The sequence below is a fragment of the Carcharhinus amblyrhynchos genome, chromosome 5 (genome assembly GCF_965287045.1).
Source record: "Carcharhinus amblyrhynchos chromosome 5, sCarAmb.v2.hapA, whole genome shotgun sequence".
Classification (NCBI taxonomy): Eukaryota; Metazoa; Chordata; class Chondrichthyes; order Carcharhiniformes; family Carcharhinidae; genus Carcharhinus; species Carcharhinus amblyrhynchos.
Window position 1 is genome coordinate 70,696,200 of NC_137328.1, and position 20,201 is coordinate 70,716,400.

The window sequence follows — 20,201 nt, forward strand, 5'->3', positions numbered from 1 at the left end:
TTTTTCTCTTTATGAATGCTGACAAAGAACTGTGTATTTTAAACTTCATTTGCTTTGAAACTCTACCATATGCATCGTGTCCTGCTCAAATATCATTAGGAATCTAGAAACAGGAACAGGTCATTCAGCTCCTTGAGCATTATTCCATCATTCATTTAGATCATAGCTGATCTGTATCTCAATTCTATTTACCCATTCATTTCCAACATCCACACTAATTGACACTGGCTTTTGCATTATATGCCCTTGACCTTGGTGTACAGGGCACAATTTCAAAATCTGCAATACAACATTTGAAACATTGTGAATTGAGTGTAATGGTGTAGATTCCACCACACTGTAGAATTTCAAAAGGATAGGAGAGAAGTTGGTGGGATAGGCAGACAAATGTCAGTTGAAATTTAATGCAGAGGAGTGTAAGGTGATTCATATTTGTGGAAAAGAACACAGAACAACAGCATAAGTTAAAAAGGTGGAATTCTTGAGGGTGCAGGAGCAGAGGCACTTGGGGTATATGTGCATAAATCATTGCGATTACAATTCACATTGAGAGAATGGAGTATTACATCCAGTTTCAGGATCACACTTTAGGAAGGGTCTGACAAAGAGTGCAAAAAAGATTCACAAAAATGGTTCCAGGGATGAGGAACTTCAGTTACGTAGGTAGATTGGAAAAGCTGGAATTGTCTTCCTTGGAAAAGAGAAGGTTATGAGGAGATTTGATAAAAGTACTCAAAATCATGAGGGGCCAGGACAAAGCAGATAGAAATAAATGGTTCCTACTGTTGAAAGGATCAAGAAACAAATGTTGTGATTTTGTCCATTGCTGTGGGAGTCAATGGGGTACATCCTGTAAAGACTCCATCCCTTTCGCCTCCATCACATTTGTTCTGATGATGCCACTTTCCAAAGTGGTGCTTCTAATATGTGCTCCTTTTTCCTCAACAATGGATTCCCATCTGCAGTTGTCAACAGGGCCCTCAACTGCAGGTGGTCCATCTCCCACGCCATGACCCTCACCCCATCCCTTTCCTCCCAGAACAAGGATAGAGTCTAATTTCTCCCACCAGCCTCTGCGTGCAAAGCATAATCCTCTGCCATTTTCACCAACTCCAGCATGATACCACCACCAAACACATCTTCCCTTCACTCACTCTGTCAACATTCCAGAGGTTGTTCCCTCCAGGAAACTTAGTCCACTCCTCCGCTATATCCAACACTTCTCCCGTCACTAATGGCACCTTCTGCAATCGCAGAAGGTGTAACATATGTCCCTTTACCTCTTCTATACTCACCATCCAAGGTCCAAAACATTCATTCCAGGTTCAGCAGTGTTTCACTTGCACCTCTTTCAATTTGGTCTATTGAATTTGCCACTCCCAATGTGGTCTCCTCTATATTGGAAAAACCAAACATAGACTGGGTGATGGCTTTGCTGAGCACCTTTGGTCTGTGCGCAGTCAGGACCCTAACCTTTCGGTTGCTTGCCATTTTAACACACAATCCTGCTCTCATGCCCACATGTCTGTCCTTGGTTTGCTGTAATGTTTCATTGAAGCTCAGCGCAAACTGGAGGACAGCATCTCATCTTCCAGCCAGGCACTTTACAGTCTTCTGGTCTTAACGTCAAATTCAACAACTTCAGATGATTTACTCTACCCTTCTTTGACCCCTTTGTTTTCATTCTATTTTTAATTTTTTTCTGTTCTCTACCTTTTATTTCTTCGTCTTTCTTCATTTTCCTTCCCTTCCCCCTACTTTATGCTCTTCCCTTAGCTTTTCTCCCCCTTTGCTTCTCCTTTTCTAAATCTTACCTCCAACCTCCTCTCCCCCGCACCCCCTCCCCTCTGCCCCCCGCACCCCACACTCCACATCACATCTTCATTTTAGCTTCTCTACTATTTGGCCATTCACACCCTTTATTCTGTCTGTGGACAGCTATTAGCTGATTTCTGTGGCTATGACTCATCTTTCATTCCCTCACCCTGCAGTATAAATATCTCCCATTTTCTATTCGTTTTACATAAGAACATAAGAAATAGGAGCAAGAGTAGGCCATCTAGCCCTTCGAGCCTGCCCCGCCATTCAATAAGATCATGGCTGATCTGTCGTGGCTCAGTTCCACATTCCCACCCTCTCCCCATAACCCTTAATCCCCTCTCTTATCAAAAACCCATCAACCCGCGTCTTAAAAATATTTAGCGAGGCAGCCTCCACCACTTCAACGGGCAGAGAATTCCAGAGATTCACCACCCTTTGAGTGAAGAAGTTCCTCCTCAACTCCGTTCTAAACTGTCCCCCCTTTATCTTGAGGCTGTGCCCCCGAGTCCTACTATCCTTTCTGAGCGGGAAGAGTCTCTCCACCTCTATCCTATCCATCCCATTCATCATCTTACACGTCTCAATGAGATCTCCCCTCATTTTTCTAAACTCTTAGCTTTGACAAAGGGTGGTTTGGACTTGAAACATCATTCTTTTTTCTCCTTATAGATGCTGCCAGACCTGAGATTTTCTAGCATTTTTTCTTTTGGTTTCAGATTCCAGCATCTGTAGCAATTTGCTTTTATTATTGCCAATATTATGATGTATAGAGTCACATGGTAATCGACTCAAGTGAAAACAGTTTGGAGGGGACACTCAGTTTACCTGCATGGAAGGAGCACCATGCAAGGTTGTAACATGGGACCTGCAAATATTTAAAGATGAACAATGAACAATTCTTGTTGAAATATACAAATCATAGAATCTTTATAGTGCAGAAGGAGGCCCTTTGGCTCATTGTGCCTGGACCAACAACAATCCCACCCAGGCCCTATCCTTGTAACCCCATGTATTTTACTCTGCTAGCCCTCCCAACACTAAGGGGCAATTTAGCATAGCCAATCGGCCTAACCTGCACATCTTTGGAGTGTGGGAGAAAACCCACACAGTCATGGTGAGAACATGCAAACTCTACACAGTTTCTCAAGATCTCATCATTGCAATATCTAAGGAACACATGTTACAACATGAGCAGGCATAGATTTACAGTAATTAACAAAGGAAGCAATGGCAACACGTCAAAAAATCTTTTAAGCAATTAAGACCTGGAAATTGAAGGCAACTTAAAGCTAGGCCATCAAAAAAGATAATTAGATTATTCTTTGAGGAGGAAGAATGTGTAGGGCTGAAGGAGGAAGCCAAGGGATGTCACTGAGTGAATTGCTCCTTCAGAGAGCCAGCAGGTGCTGAATGGCCTCTTTCTGCAACGATGTGGAAATGCCAGCTGGGGTAAACACAGTAAGAAGTCTCACAACACCAGGTTAAAGTCCAAAAGGTTTATTTGGTAGGACAAGCCACTAGCTTTCGGAGCACTGGCTGCTCCTTGGAATACTCGTTCTATGGACCAGTGTTTGTGCTCCCTCTGGTGGTAAGGGGAAACCCTGCACCTGGTGCTCCCCCTGCCGGTGCTCCGGTGTATCGCTCTGACGGTCCGGGGGGACGCTCCTTTTCAGCCGCGCTCGTCTGCAACATGGAGCCCGAAAGGGCGGGGGCAGGGGCGGCTGTAAACTTAGACGGCGGGGGGCCTGGTATCGTGGGTGCGGAGGAAGAGCAGAACGTGTTGCAGGAGTTGTCCGAGTTGCCGGTGGAGACGACGGCGGGCAAGAGGCCGACGTGTTCGCGATGCAGGTACTGGAAGCCTGAGCCGGGCCTGAGGATTGGCCTCGGTGAGCCAGAGCTCAGGGCCCCACAATGGGAGAACTCACAGTCAGACTGCCGCCTCTGCACTGAAACTTTTCTCCCTCTGAAATCCCCTGCATTTCCATTTAAAGTTTTAAACCATCCCTGGCTGTCTGATTCTGGGGGGATTTTCTGAATTTGATTGACGATGACACCAGCCTATTGACCTTTTCCCTAAATCAGTGGTCACCATGGAAACAGGGAGACGCTGGTGGGCTTGGGGGGGAAGTTCTGTTGCAATCCTGACAGTTGCAAAGATCCAACAATTCGGGCTCTCTGCTCGTAATGTAAATCATAAAAGTGTTACAGTCCATGTGGTTCTCTCTAAGAGTTACTCAGCTCGATCCACTCCACTCCCTTTTCCCTTTAATTTTTCTTCAGATAATTATCCACTTAGCTTCTGAAGGTCACAATCGAACCTGCCTCCACCACACTCTGACGAAGTGCATTCCAGATCCTAATTACTTGTGCATAAATAGAAGAGTTTTTCATTATTTGGCCTTCACTTATATCAATGGCCTCTGGTCCTCGACTCTTCTATTGATGGAAACAGTTCTTTCTGTCTAGTATTTCCAGTCCCTCATGATTTTGAACACCTCTATCAAATCTCCTGTCAACCTTCTCTAAGGAGAACAGGCCCAGCTTTGCCATTTTATCCACACAACTGAAGCCTCTTATCTCTAGAACCATTCTTGTGAATCATTTTTGCATTCTCTCCAGTGCCTGGACTGAATTGCACTCTTCAGTTGAGGTTGAACCAGTGTTTTATAAACGTTCAGCATGACTTATTTGCTTTTGTACAGTTTGTCTATATTTATGAAGCCCAGGATCCCATATACCTTGTTAACCACTTTCACAACCTGTCTTGTCACTTTTAAGAATTTGTGGACGTTTAATTTCAGGTCCCTCTGGTCTTACACCCTCTTTAGAATTGTACCCATTATAGTACGTTTCCTGTTGATGCAATATGCAGGTATGTGTGAATAGGTGTGCTGAAAGATACACACATTATTTAAAGTGAACACTGTAAATCTGCAACTGAAACACTTACTGAGATGCAAAGAAAATCATTAACGGAAGCTTGAGATGGGTTAAAAAAAATTGCCCAAATCATCCACGCGAGAGAGCATTGTAATTTGTACATTGTCATTTTAAAATTGCTTTCACAAGCATTGTTTCAGAAAATGTACAATGTATAACTGTGGTCTTTTGCTTCTGAGGAAGATCTGTGTATAACTCATTCTGTACTTTTAATATCGAAATATTGCATATTTACTTATCAATGAAAGGCAATTTTCAATTCTTAAGAAAAGTTTCTCTAGTTAATAGAAATTGGCATTTTGGAATGTGATCATCGAAGAATCATAGAATCCCTATTGTGCAGAAGAAGGCCATTCGGCTCATCAAGTCTGCACCGATCGCAATCCCACGTAAGCCCTATTCCCGTAATTCCACATATTTACCTTGCTAATCCCCTGACACTAGGATTAATTTACCATGGCCCATCAACCTAACCCGCACATTTTTGGACTGTGGGAGGAAACCGGAGCACCCAGAGGAAACCCATACAGATATGGGAGAATGTGCAAACTCCACACACGCAATGACCCAAGGCCAGAATAGAACCCGAGTCCCTGGCGCCGTGAGGCAGCAGTGCTAGCCACTATGCCATATCAAAGTGTGTATACATAATGCCTGAAATATGATGAATACATACTAAAATAAATATGTCATAATCTCTTGTGATGAAAAGCCTAGGGTCTGAACTAAGGTTGTGGTTTTGGCATGGTTTTATCTGGGAAAAGATCAATGCAGCAGAGAGGATGGGACTAGAGAAAACAACACAGTGAAATTAAGAAGAGACAGGATAAAAGTGGCAGAGACCAAAGCATGGAGTACATAAGGATGTGGTTCAGAATTCTAACAGTAAAACCTTTGGATGAAAAGAAAAGTAATGCGTATTCTATTAATTCGTGCATGTTGAATGACAAGAGATGATGGTAGGTCTTCTGAAATATATTTCCTCTTGATCTGCTTTTTAATCAGAATATTCTGGCTCTGTCAAATACAATTTTTTTGATGTTGACTCAAAACTTGGATATATTGTAATGCACCAGGAGTTTCTTTATAATTGTCAAAAAAGTGGCTGTTCATTACCCCTATTTGTAAATGTGACCTTAATTGTCGGTTATGGTATTGGGTAGAGAAGAAATGTATTTATTGGTAGATGTTTGCTCATTGCTGCTGCATAATTTGTAGGTTTCATATCTTCCTGATAGTTGTTCCTTGGTGGAAGTTGCATGCTCAGTTGTAGTTTGTTAGTTTTCTGTGAATATAAAACTGGAACAAGTGTAACACTGAAATTTGCCTTTGCAGCGAGACTTGACAGATACTGGGCTGTAAAGTCTGAGCTCCACAGTGCTGGATTGGGGGTACCCTTTGGAATTTCACATGTTAGGTTTGCACCTGCATTGGGAATCACTGGAAAATGCAATTTTAAATGGCAAACTTTGGATGGTTCCAACAGGATAACATCAAAGATTATACAGAAAAACCTCTGGGTAACGATTGAAAATACCCAGACCAGACCACCCATGGGACTCTTTCCCACCCCAATCACCCAGGGGACACCCCTGACTAACTGGAAGTCATTGGTATGGGTGGCACAGTGGTTAGCATTGCTGCCTCACAGTGTCAGGGACCCAGATTGATTCCTGGCTCGGGTCGCTGTCTATGCGGAGCCTGAACATCAACCCTGTATCTGTGTCGGATTCCTATGAATGCTCTGGTTTCCGCCCATGGTCTGAAAGACCTGTTGATTAGGTGCATTGGCCATGCTAAATTCTCCTCCTGTACCCAAACAGGCACTGGTGTAGTGGTGACTAGGGGACTTTCACAGTAACTTCATTGCACCGAAGTTAAATAAATAAACTTTAAAACTTAAACCTCTCCATCCAGCTCTATGTCTCCTTACCAACTTAGACCCAACCCATGCCCAATCTAAAAACTTTACCTTTATGCCCTCCATGTCAACCCGTCTAATATCCACCATGGGCAGACCTTGGGACCCAGTGCTAAGGTGAAATGAAGTTCTAAGTGTTTATTCATTACTTCTCTATTAAAAAGCACCCAAATTGATAACCCGTTCATCACATTTAAAATCCTTCAGCTATTTCATCCCTCAATTAAAATAAACAATTTCTCAAGTACCTAATCCCCTATAAAAACAATTATTTGTATTCATTGCTCTACTTCAAAGACTAAAACAGAGTTTATAATTACTTGGAGTTGTCAATCAAATGGTGAACTGACAGGATAATAACAGAAAATGTTGGAAACTCTTAGCAGGCCAGTCAGCATCTATAGAGAGAGAACAGAGCTAACGTTTCGAATCTGGATGACCCTATATTTGACACATTAACTCTGTTCTCTTTCCACAAATGATGTCAGGCTCGCTGTTTGGTTTTCAGATTTCAGCGTCCCCTGTAATTGGCTTTTATCCCACTATGATAATAGGTTATGAAATAGGGCGTGCAGAATGGATCCTTAATTATAGTCTTTGGGTTTTTGTCAGCAGATTGAAATAGCAAGCACTGATTTTCCTTTGAACATTCCATAATGAATATCAGATCAGTTTGAAGACAACTGCATGTCTGTATGTGCAACTGCCTCTGTGAACAACAGAGGTGGGACTCCCAAGATCAGGGCTCCAGTGCCACTTTGGGTAAGCTGAAGACTTTCTCCATCCCCCTGTAATTTCATGCTTTAATGTCCAACATTCTTTCTTGAGGAAGTTGTGTTTCAGTGCAGAGACCTTGGTTTAGACTTCACCGGGATATTGCATTCAGTTCTGGGCACTGATCCTCAGGAGGGATGCATTCACCTGGGAATGGGTATCCATCTGCAAGGGTGAATATGAAGATTTACCAAATGTTTCATTTTTCTTAGTGAGAAATATAAAATCGAAGAACAGATTGAAGTAATTTGTATTTTCTCTGCTTCATTAAGTACTTCTGTAATTCTACATTGTCTTCAGGACTTTGATTCAGACCTGATCTGTAGGCATTAATGAGAATCGAGGACTTCACAAATTTCCACCTGTATTAGTTTTTTTGACAATTGCATTGAACTCTCCACGAAATATATATAAATTTAAAAATTCCAGCTACTATATGCTTAGAAAATAATAATTTTACAAGAGAAATATTTCAAAATGCAGAGTTACTTTTGTCACAGTGATAACATACTGTGTTTACAAAACAAATAGTTCCTGGAATATAGTAACCTCAATTGTATTTTTCAGCAGAGGTATCTCAGAAAAAGTTGAAGAGTTCATGCCTCTTCTTGTTTTGATGTTTTCTACTAAAACAAAACATAGCCTGGTTACTTCCCCTGTTCCTGACTTTTGAGGGGGGTGGGGATGGATTTGGTCTTAGTACATCTCCATCAGTGTACAGAAGCAAAAGAGCAAACTTTGGCAGGCTCAGGCACTGCTTAGTCTTATTGTGAATAATGAAGTGGTGTGAGAGCAAGGGACCTGATTGCTATCTTGTCAAGTCTCTTTTGGTGATAAATTTCCAGAAGCCAAAATGGACTTGAGTTTTGGACATCTTAATGGATTGTCATTATCTCAACTGATGCTAATGCATAGATTCTCTTTAATAATTTTCCTGTAAATTTTATTGCCAATTAAAGTTTGTTGGAGGAAGTATAATGGCTTAAAGGATTTTCAACAAAAGAAATTGAGTGAGATTTTATGGGTGCATTTTAACTGGTTAATCTTTTGTTAAATGCATACTGCAGATCATTTGTTTCCAAACTTCATTTCAGGTTCATGTACTTGCTTTTCATTGGTATTTTCTCAATCTGTTTAGGTCCTTCCTTTGCTATACTTTTTTTATTTTGAACAACCATACCTGGATTTAGTTTGATTATCGTTCCTTTGTTTAGAATTAAATATACTGTTTTACAAATAATGTCCTTAAGAAACACAATGACCATCCAGTCTCTAGAGCAGTCTTCTGTGACTACAATTTGTTCTGTTTATCAATCTGCATTTTTATTGTCCCTGGTTTTCTAGCTACTTCTCTTCTATGGCCTGAACCTGGATTTTGCAGTAAGAATACTGGTGAGGCGATCAACATTCAGTATTAATTGGAAATACATTGTTTAGCAACCTTTGCCTTCTGAACGTGCACAGTTAAACTTTGAAATCGAGAGATCGCTGTTTGGTTTGCCTTACTGCTCCACAGGCTACACTGCAACAGGGCGTCACTGAGATTCAGCGTTAAAACATGAAGGGTGTGAATTTGTGGCACTTCAGTCAAATTTAATATCTAATTAGGGACATATTTGTATTGGAAGCAATTCAGAGGAGGTTCACTAGATTAATTCTACAGTTGAGGGGTTTGACTGACGAAGAGAGATTGGGCAGTTTGGGCCTATACTTCCTGGAATTTTCAAGAATGAGAGGAGATATAATTGAGGTGTACAATGTGATAAGGGGGATTGACAAAGTAGAGAGGATGTTTCCTCTTGTAGGGCAACCTAGAACAAGAGATCACGGTTTAGGATAAGGGGCGGCAGGTCTAAAACAGAGATGAGGAGAAATTACTTCTCTCAAAGGTGGATGAATCTGTGGAATTCATTACCCCAGAGTCTGATGGATGCTGGGGCATTCAGTAAATTTAAAGAAGAGGTGGACATATTTTAATTAGTAGGGGCTTGAAGAGCTATGGCGAACGAGTAAGAAAGTAGAGTTGAGGCCAAGGTGAGATCAGTCATGATTGTATTAAATGATGGAGAAGGCTTAAAGAGCTAAATTGCCTACTCCTGCTCCTAGTTCTAATGTTCTGATCAGTTGAAAAGACATGGTGTGGCTTGTCCTGTTCATTCAGGCCTCAGGATACCCTGTAGAGGGTGCTGTTTTACTCTCCTGGCAACCATTAGTTTCCATGCTAAAGCCCTGGTGAAGTCTCTGGGCAGTTCAAAGTCTAATAAAAAGTGAGTGCTGTTTGCTTGCCGCTGCTCTCAAAGTCCGAACCATATTTCTTTCACAATTGGTGGGGGTGCTTGGTGGATGTAGCTGGTATTTGTAATTAAAAAAAGTAGCAAAAATGGGAATTAACCCTGAAAAATAAGTGTCTGCTCTTGATCTGCTTCAGTATTCCAATGAAGCCCAATGCACATTGGAGGAGCAGCAACTCATCTTCGGATTTAGCACATTATAGCCCTTGTTGTTAGTATTGAGTTTAACAACTTTGGACTGTGACATTTCTCCTCCATCTTGACCCCCTTTTCTTATCACCCCAAAATCTTTTTGTCCCAGTGCAACAATACCTTCCACCATCTGGCCATTTGTCATTTGTTCTAAAATTTGTTTTCATTGAGCACTGACCTTTGTTCTCCTAATAACACATTCTGATATCTATATGCAATTATCAACACACTATCTATTGTTGTCATAATGCCATTAACATTTTCTTTAACTTGTGTCCAGTATATCTTTGTTGCATTCTTGCCTAACTCCCACCAATCACTGACCTTCTACTTTGCTCCACCTGCTCCTCTCCTTCTTAAGATAGCAGAACAGGTGGTTAAAGTAGTTAAGCAGGCATATGGTATACTTACTTAAGAATACCAAGCAAGTATACTTGCTTGCATTTTAGCTGAGGCATAGAGTTTAGGAGCAGGAAGGTCGTGCTAGAAATATATACAACATTGGTTTGACCACAGCCAGAGTATTGTGTGTAGTTCCGGAATCCACATTATAGGAGGAATAAAGAACAACAAAGAAAAATACAGCACAGGAACAGACTCTTCGGACCTCCAAGCTCATGCTGAGAACCAACATGCTACCCCTTCTGATGTGATAACAGTGGAAAGGGTGCAAGGATGTTACCTGGGCTGAACTGTTTTAGCTACAAAGAGAGATTGGATAGACGGGGTTATTTTCCTTAGAGCAGAGGAGACTGAGGGGGGACGAGTGACATGTATAAAATTATGAGGGGCTTAGTGAAGGGATCAGTGACTATGGGGCATAGATTTAAGGAGTGAGGCAGGTGGTTTAGGGGAGATGTGAGGAAAACTTTTTCACCCAAAGGATGGTGAGAGTCTGGATCTCACTGCCTGAAAGAGTGGTGGACCCTCATAACATTTAAGAAGTATTTAGATGAGCACTTGTGGGCCAAGTACTGAAAAATGGAATTACAATAATTGGGTTTGTCTTTGACTGGTGCAGATGCGATGAGCCAAAGGGCCTTTTTTGTGCTGCAGGCCTCTATGATTCCAATACAGTATATAATCCATCACATTCTCCCTCTCATTCAGACTTGAAACATTAACTCTGTTCTCTCCCTACACATGCTGAGTTTTTCCAGCATTTTCTGTTTTTATTCCTGGAAATACAAGCCGAGTTTCTTCATTTTCCAATGTCCTCACTTTCTAAAATTCTTCATGAGCTATGAGTATCATTGCTAAACAAGCATTTATTGCCAATCCCTTATTGCTCTTGGGAAGATAGTGGTGAACAATCAACTTGAACTGCTGAAGTCCATCTAGTCTAGGTACACCAACAGTGCTGCTAGGAAGGAAGTTCCAGTTTTTGATCCAGTGACAATGAAGAAACAGCAATACAGTATTTCCAAATATTATCCTTCCTTTACTTCACACGTGACATTGCTGCCTTTTCACCATGGACATCTAATCTCTTTACAGCTCGGTTCCCTATCGTGATCATCCTGAGTTTCTGCATCGCAAATCTCTTTATGATGCTGCAATCTTCCATAACAATGTTTCTGATATATCTTCTGTTCTATTGAACTGAGGATTCCCCTCCCACGTTCTTTCACCAACTGGAAACCTTATGATAGTTGACAGGACCCTCCATCATGTTATTTTCATTTTGAATCTTTCTGCTCTCAACTTTTAGCACTTTCTCCTAAAACCATAACAGGGCTCTCCTTGTCCCACCTTCCACTTCACCAAGTAACGTTCATGCTACACAAGCGCCTGCCTTGAGAATTCTTGATGCTGAAACTGAGAAAGTGTTCCATCTCCAAAAGCAAAATTAAAAATGGAAAGCCATGATCTTATTGAATGGCGGAGCAGGCTCGAGGGGCTGGATGGCCTCCTTCTGCTCCTATTTCTTATGTTCTTATGTTCTAATGTTCTATTATGAAAAGAAAGGAAAATTGTGCTCAATGTCCACAAAAAAAACTCTAAAATTAATAAGCACAGGATGAATTCTTCCTGCTGAATATAACTGTAGAAGACATCAATATTGAGGTCCTTCTGTTGTATTGTTCTATTGCAACCACTTGATGGTGCTATGAGGAACAGATATACAGCAAAATGTTTTCAACGTTGAAACCTTTTACCACCCAGTCAAAGAAGAGTGGCACGACAGAAACAGCACGTCTCTCAATTTTGAGATTCATTTTTCTGTCCAAGCTTTCCAATACTGGAATTTTTCCACTGTTTAAGTGATATAGTCTAGTGGTGTGATTGAATGTGTCACTGCTTTCAGAAGAGATAGGTGAGGCGTTTTTGATCCTATCGCGGCATTACAAGTTGCTGATATTACATAAGAACATAAGAAATAGGAGCAGGAGTAGGCCATCCAGCCCTTCGAGCCTGCCCCGCCATTCAATAAGATCATGGCTGATCTGTCACTGCTCAGTTCCACTTTCCCGCCCTCTCCCCATAACCCTTAATCCCCTCTCCTATCAAAAACCCATCAACCCGCGTCTTAAAAATATTTAGCGAGGCAGCCTCCACCACTTCAACGGGCAGAGAATTCCAGAGATTCACCACCCTTTGAGTGAAGAAGTTCCTCCTCAACTCCGTTCTAAACCGCCCCCCTTTTATCTTGAGGCTGTGCCCCCTAGTCCTATTGTCTTTTTTGAGCGGGAAGAGTCTTTCCACCTCTATCCTATCCATCCCATTCATCATCTTATACGTCTCAATGAGATCTCCTCTCATTCTTCTAAACTCTAACGAGTACAAGCCTAGTTTATTCAGCCTCTCCTCATAGCTCAACCCCCTCAACTCCGGTATCAGACTAGTAAACCTCCTCTGCACTCCTTCCAAGGCCAAAATATCTTTGCGCAGGTGCGGCACCCAAAAATGCACACAGTACTCCAGTTGCGGCCTCACCAATGCCCTATACAGCTGCAGCAAGACCTCCCTACTTTTATATTCAATCCCCTTCGCTATGAAGGCCAGCATCCCATTCGCCTTCCTGACCACCTGTTGCACCTGCAAGCTGGGTTTTTGCGACTCATGCACAAGGACCCCGAGGTCCCTCTGCACCGTCGCCTGCTGCAGTTTTTCGCCCTGTAAGTAATAGTCCTTCCTACCATGCTTCCTACCAAAGTGGACCACCTCACACTTGCCAACATTAAATTCCATTTGCCATTTCCTGGCCCATTCGCCCAGCCTATCTAGATCCTTCTGCAGACTCTCCACACCCTCCGCACAATTTGCCGTTCCCCCAATCTTGGTGTCATCAGCAAATTTCGACACTCTACACTCGGTTCCCTCCTCCAGATCATCTATATAAATGGTAAAAAGCTGAGGCCCCAGCACCGACCCCTGGGGCACTCCACTAGTCACCATCCGCCAATCCGAATAGCACCCGTTGACCCCCACTCTCTGCCTCCTATTTGACAACCAATCCTCTATCCACGCTAACACCCTACCCCCAACTCCATGTCCGTCGACCTTCTGCAATAACCTCTTGTGAGGCACTTTGTCAAACGCCTTCTGAAAATCTAGAAAGACCACATCCACCGGCTCTCCTCTATCCACCGCCCTAGACACATCCTCATAGAACTCCAGTAAATTTGTCAGACACGACTTCCCTTTAATGAAACCGTGCTGCGTCTGCTCTATCAAGCAATTCCCTTCAAGATGCCTCGCAATTTCCTCCTTAATGACAGATTCTAACATTTTACCTACCACAGACGTTAAACTAACCAGCCTATAATTCCCCGCCTTTTGCCTGGCACCCTTCTTAAACAACGGCGTAACATTAGCCGTTTTCCAATCATCCGGCACTTCCCCGGAATCCAGCGACGTTTGGAAAATAACCACCAAGGCATCCACTATCACCTCCGCCATTTCTTTCAGAACCCTCGGATGCATTCCATCCGGTCCTGGGGACTTGTCCACAATCAGCCCCTCCAGTCTGTCGAGCACCGCCTTTCTAGTAACAGTAATGTCATTAAGACTCTCCAGTCCTACCACCTTTCCATCGCTAACACCCGGCAAATTATTCACGTCCTCCTCCGTGAAGACAGAAACAAAAAAGTTATTCAATACCTTAGCCATATCCTCATCCCCTACCACTAGGTCCCCTTTCTCATCCTCTAAAGGACCAACATTCACCCTAGCCAGCCTCTTCCTTTTTATATATTTATAAAAACTCTTGTTTTTTTTTATATTAAGCGCTAGCCCAGCTTCATAGTTTCTCCTACCCTTCCTTATCAACTTCTTTGTCAATCTTTGTTGACATTTAAACCTCTCCCAATCCTCTTCTCGCCCACTACTCTTAGCTACTTTAAATTCCTCCGCTTTTAGTTTAACACTTTCCTTCACCTCCTTCGTTATCCACGGCTTATTACCTCTCCTCCTACTATCCTTTTTGACCATCGGAATAAATTTCCGTTGAGCACCAAGAAAGGTCTCCTTAAAGATCCTCCACTGCTCCTCAACAGACCCTCCCTCCAACGCGCTCTCCCAGTCCACATTCGCCAATTCTTCTCTCATCCTACCGTACTCCCCTCTATTCAAACAAAGGACGCATGTCCGGGAACCCACTTTCTCCTCCTCCATCTGCACCAGAAACTCCACCATACAATGATCACTCTCCCCAAGAGGATCCTTCACCACAAGGTCCCTAATTCTACCCACTTCATTACATAGCACCAGATCCAAGATAGCTCGCTCCCTCGTCGGCTCCAACACACACTGTTCGAGGAAACTATCCCGGCAGCATTCCAAGAACTTTTCCTCGAGCCCCCCACGTCCAACATGGGTCGACCAATCAATATGCAGATTGAAATCCCGCATAACTACGGCCGTCCCATTCCTGCACGCCGCACTTATTTGCGCGTTAACAGCCCGCCCCATCTCCAGATCATTATTCAGGGGCCTATAGACGACACCCACCAGCGTCTTCCTCCCTTTGCTGTTCCTAATCTCCACCCACAACGATTCCACCCTCTGCTCCTTGGCTCCAGTATCATCCCTTGTTACCACCGTGATGCTATCCTTAATCAGCAGAGCTACGCCCCCCCCTTTTCCCTCCTGCCTATCCTTCCTAAACACTTGATAGCCCTGTACATTCAGCTCCCAGTCCCTGTCACCCTGCAGCCACGTCTCTGTAATGGCCACCAGATCGTATCCATTTGTGTCGATCTGCGCCATCAGCTCATCCACTTTATTCCGAATGCTTCGTGCATTCAGATAAAGTGCTTTCATCCCAGCCTTCACCTGGACCCTATTTGCCGCAACGCCACCAACTATACTCACGCCCCCTACTCCCTCTATTATTGGGACATCCTCGGCCTCTTCCCTTACATGTACACTCTCCTTAACTTTAGACCTCGTAAGGTCACCTACCCTTGCACCCTCCCCCCCCCAATTAGTTTAAAGCCCTGTCTACAGTCCTCTTTACTCGATTCGCCAGCACTCTGGTCCCAGCACGGTTCAGACCAACCCCATCCCGTACGTAAGTGAGTTTTTTTGAATTCACGTGAGATGTCATGTTCTTAGCAAGACCAAGCATGTATTGCCAATCCATAGAACTGGATTTTACTGCATAGGCAGTGAAGTGGCCGATGGTGCTTGGGAAACCAAGAAATGTGAGAAACATATCTTCAGAAGCTTAATGCAGCACGTCATTAACATTTGATATCTAGGATTCACGTCAAGTTAGTGCCAGTTCGTGTGATGGTGACTTTTTTTTTCATTCATGGTATGTGGGCATTGCTGGCAAGGCTAATGTTTATTGCCCATAATTCATTGCCTGTGAGAAGGTACTAATGAACTGTCTTCTTGAACCATTGCTGTCCTTTCGGTCTAGATACATCCACAGTGGTGTTAGGGAGGATTGGTGTGTGACTTGAAGGAGAATGTACAAATGGTGCCATTCCTATGTGTTTGCTGCCCTTATTCTCGGAATAGAAGCCATGGGTTTGGAAGGTGCTGTTGAGGGAGCCTCAGCAAGTTGTTGCAGTGCATCTTGTAAATGCTGCCATTATGTGCCAGTGGTGGAGGGAATTCATGTTTAAAGTGGTGGATGGAAAACCAGGGAAGTGGGCTGCTTTTTCCCTGATGGTGTCAAGCTCCTGGAGTATTGTTGGAGTTGCACGCTTCCAGCCAAGTGGAGAATGTTCCATCACACTCTTGTCTTGTGCCTTCTCGATGGTGGACAGGCGTGGGGAGTCAGGGAATGAAGTTGGGATGGATGGCTCAATTTCAGTACCAGTGTATTAAACAAACATTTGAAAATACAAGTTGGGACAGCTGAAGGTGGGAAGGAGAGAGAAAGAAACCAAAAGAGAAAATGCTGGAAAATCCCAGCAGGTCTGACAGTATCAGTAAGGAGACAAAAGAGTTAGCGTATCGAGTATAGATGACCCTTTGTCAGAGCAGAAGTTTTGTCATGGAAAGTAGCAGTCAAAGTCTTAGTTCTGCACTTCACTGCACCTTCCTGAGTGTGCTGACTTCTGTGAGGATCCAGAGAGATGCACTGTTCTTTGAACATGAGAGGAAGAAATCAACTGGGAAAATGAAGGAAGTATGATTGAAAGGTCAGCAGTAAGAGCATAGTATTACACTCCTGGATTCAATGCAGGAAATCTCAGAAACCCAAGAAAGGTGAGAACGATGGGCCTTTAACCTATATCTTGATGTAAGTACCACTTCTAATCTCTCACTCTTCCTTTATAAGCCTACTCTTCTCTTGCCAACTTATCTTACAGGTATTTGCATTCCGTCTGCAGCTCCTCACACTTCCATCTATACATCCACTAATGATACTCATTTCCCATCCTTCCATAGTCTGTGCCTCTCCCTCATTGTCACCCTCAACAAATGCTCTCTACCCATTTAGTACCATTGCTCTCACTCTTAGATCTTTCCTCTTTCGATATCCTTACAGGAGAAATGAGCATAGAACACATGGAGAGGCAGGGAACCAGAGTTGGTTCTCTGTTTGTTGCAAGAATGCTGGCCATGCCTAGCATTCTCCCAGCTCCCAGATGGTTTGCTAAGTCCTGTGATAGTGCGTCTTCAGATAAGTTGTGCTCCTCTGAGGAGGTAGAGTTAGTGGTGACCTTGACCATCTCCAGCTGGATAACTAAAAGGTTGTGGGAGATAAAAGACATGAATGATTACTGTCAAGATAAGAAAACTTGACGTTATTATTATGTATGTGATTGTATTTCAGTCACACAGATCAGCCATAATCTTATTGAACAATAGCGTAGCGTTGAAGGGCCAAATCGCCTACAGCTACTATTTTTTATATTGATGTCAACAACTTCAAGTCTTGATGTCAAAAGCTTCGCGTTTTTAGGTGTCTAGATCACCAACTTTTCCTGATCCCCCATGGTGACACTATAGAAAGCCCACCAATGCTTCTACTTTCTCAGAAGACTAAAGAAATTTGGCATGCCCACTACAATTCTCATCAACTTTTACAGATGCACTATAGAAAGCATTCTTTCTGGTTTTATCACAGCTTGGTATACTCCTGCTCTGCCTAAGAGCGTAAGGAACAACAAAAGGTTGTGAATGTAGCCGAATCCATCATGCAAATCAGCCTCCCATCCATTGACTCTGTCTACACTCCTCACTGCCTCAGCAAAGCAGTCAGCATAATTAAGGACCCTTGCACCCCGGACATTCAGTCTTCTACCTTCTTCCTTCGGGAAAATGACACAAAAGCCTGGGGTCACGTACCAACCGACTCAAGAACAGCTCCTTCCCTGCTGCTGTCAGACTTTTGAATGGACTTACCTTGCATTAAGTTGATCTTTCTCTACACCCTAGCAATGACTGTAACACTACATTCTGCACTCTCTCCTTTCCTTCTTTATGAATGGTATGTTTTGTCCGTATAGCATGCAAGAAACAGTACTTTTCACTATAAATACATGTGACAATAATAAATTAAAACAAATCAAAAATCAGATGCATGAGAACACCCTCCAAGCCATCACTGTCAAAATCCTGCTACTCCCTTCTGAATAGCATTACACCAAATAGACTATAACTGTCTAAGGGGTGGCTCATCACCACCTTCTCAAAGGCAATTAGGGATGGGCAATAACTGCTGGTCTTGCCAGCAATGCTCAAATCCCACAAAATAATTAAAGACAGTGGGTAGACCAAATGTAGATTGGATGACTATTTTGTGGAACACCTCCGTTCAGTCTGAAAACATGACCTCAAGCTTCTGGTTGGTTAGTTTTTAGATTCTCCATGTTGCTGATCTGCAGTGCTCCAATGAAGTTCAATATAAGATCGAGGAATTGCATCTTATTTTTTAATTAGGAACTTTAGAGCTTTCCTACCTGGATATTGAGTTTAACCATTTCAGATTGTAATCTCTGCTCCAAATGACCTATTCAACTTTGAAATGAACTTCAAACCATGTATTTCGCGTCAGGTGCTGAATTTCTACCTCCACACTATTGTGTGGCTTCATTCTTAGTTGATTCCACTGAGCTTGACACTGATGTCCATCATCTGCCTGGGCTTAGGCACAAGAATGCCTACTTTAGTAAAGTACATTCAGAAATAGTCAGCACGGCTTTGTCAAGGGCAGGTCATGCCGTACGAGCCTAATTGAGTTCTTTGAAAATGTGACTGAACACATTGACGAAGGAAGAGCGGTGGATGTGGTTTATATGGACTTCAGCAAGGCGTTTGATAAGGTCCCCTATGCAAGACTTCTTGAGAAGGTGAGAGGGCATGGGATCCAAGGGGCTGTTGCCTTGTGGATCCAGAACTGCTTGCCTGGTTGTGGATGGGTCTTTTTCTGCATGGAGATCGGTCACCAGTGGAGTACCCCAGGGATCTGTTCTAGGACTCTTGCTGTTTGTCGTTTTCATAAATGAAGCGGAGGGATGGGTTAGTAAGGTTGCCAACGACACAAAGGTTGGTTTTTTTTTGTAACAAAAGTTGCAGCGAGACATAGATAGGATGCAAGACTGGGCGGAGAAGTGGCAGATGGACTTCAACACGGATAAATGTGTAGTGGGCCAATGGGATGAAGGAGTACAATATCAAGGGTAGGAGTCTTAGCAGTGTTGAGGAGCAGAAGGACCATGGAGTCCGGGTCCACAGGACTCTCAAATCGGCCTCGCTGGTGGAGGATGTGGTCAAGAAGGTGTATCGTGTGCTAGCCTTCATTAATCGAGGGATTGAGTTTAGGAGTCGGCAGGTAATGCTGCAACTTTATAAGACCCTTGTCAGACCCCAATTGGAGTTCTGTGTGCAGTTCTGGTCGCCTCACTACAAGAAGGATTTGGAAGTATTGAGAGGGTGCAGAGGAGATTTACAAGGATGTTGCCTGGATTGGGAGGCATGCTGTATGAAGATAGATTGAGGGAACTAGGCCTCTCCTCCATGGAGAGTCGAAGATTGAGAGGTGACCTGATAGAGGTTTATAAAATGTTGAGAGGTATAGTTAGGGTGGATTCTCGGAAGCTATTTCCCAGGGCTGAAGTGGTTGCTATGAGATGACACAGGTTTAAGGTGCTGGGGAGCATTTACAGAGGAGATGTCAGGGGTAAGTTTTTCACTCAGAGGGTGATGAGTGAGTGGAATCGGCTGCCGTCGGTGGTAGTAGAGGCTAACTCGCTGGGGCTTTTTAAGAGACTTCTGGATGAGTACATGGGATTTAATGGGATTGAGAGTTATAGATAGGCCTGGTAGGTATGGATATGATCGGCGCAACTTGTGGGCCGAAGGGCCTGTTTGTGCTGTATTGTTCTATGTTCTATGTAAACTGCACGTGTGAAACTTCAGATTTTTCTAATACTTTCCTTGCCAGCCTTCTGCTCAATTCATCCAAAACTCCACTGCCTGCATTCTGTTCCTCTGAACATCTGACTACTGGCCATCCTTTTGTTTACTGACTTCCACTGGTTCACCATGTTTCAAAACATTGAATTCAAAAGCCTTCTCCTCTTCCACCACCCTTCTGCAACTAATGTGCCTCATTACTATCTTACTAAGTTCCGAACTTATTCAGCACAGAAATGACATCTTGGTTTGTGTGTTCAGCACGAGTGCACTTAGTAACTTAGTCCTTGAGGAACAAACACGCACACAAGGAGCCCCAGCAAAACTGGAATTAATGGATATCAGGGGCAAGCTCTTCACTGGTTGGAGTCACACCTAGCAAAAGGAAGATGGTTGTGGTTGTGGAGGGTCAGTCATTTCAGCTCCAGGACATCTTTGCA

At 43.2% G+C, this 20,201-nt stretch overlaps 1 protein-coding gene across 3 annotated transcripts in view; it reads left to right on the forward strand.

The window, feature by feature from the left end:
• The first annotated feature begins 3,481 nt into the window (after positions 1-3,481).
• dtwd2 (DTW motif tRNA-uridine aminocarboxypropyltransferase 2) overlaps positions 3,482-20,201 on the forward strand; it is a 121,509-nt gene continuing 104,789 nt past the window's right edge. For all 3 annotated transcript variants that reach the window (XM_080188970.1, XM_080188968.1, XM_080188969.1), the window contains exon 1: positions 3,482-3,669. In XM_080188970.1, the coding sequence (XP_080045096.1) occupies positions 3,512-3,669 (158 nt within the window). In that variant the 5' untranslated portion in view covers positions 3,482-3,511. The remainder of the gene's footprint in view (positions 3,670-20,201) is intronic.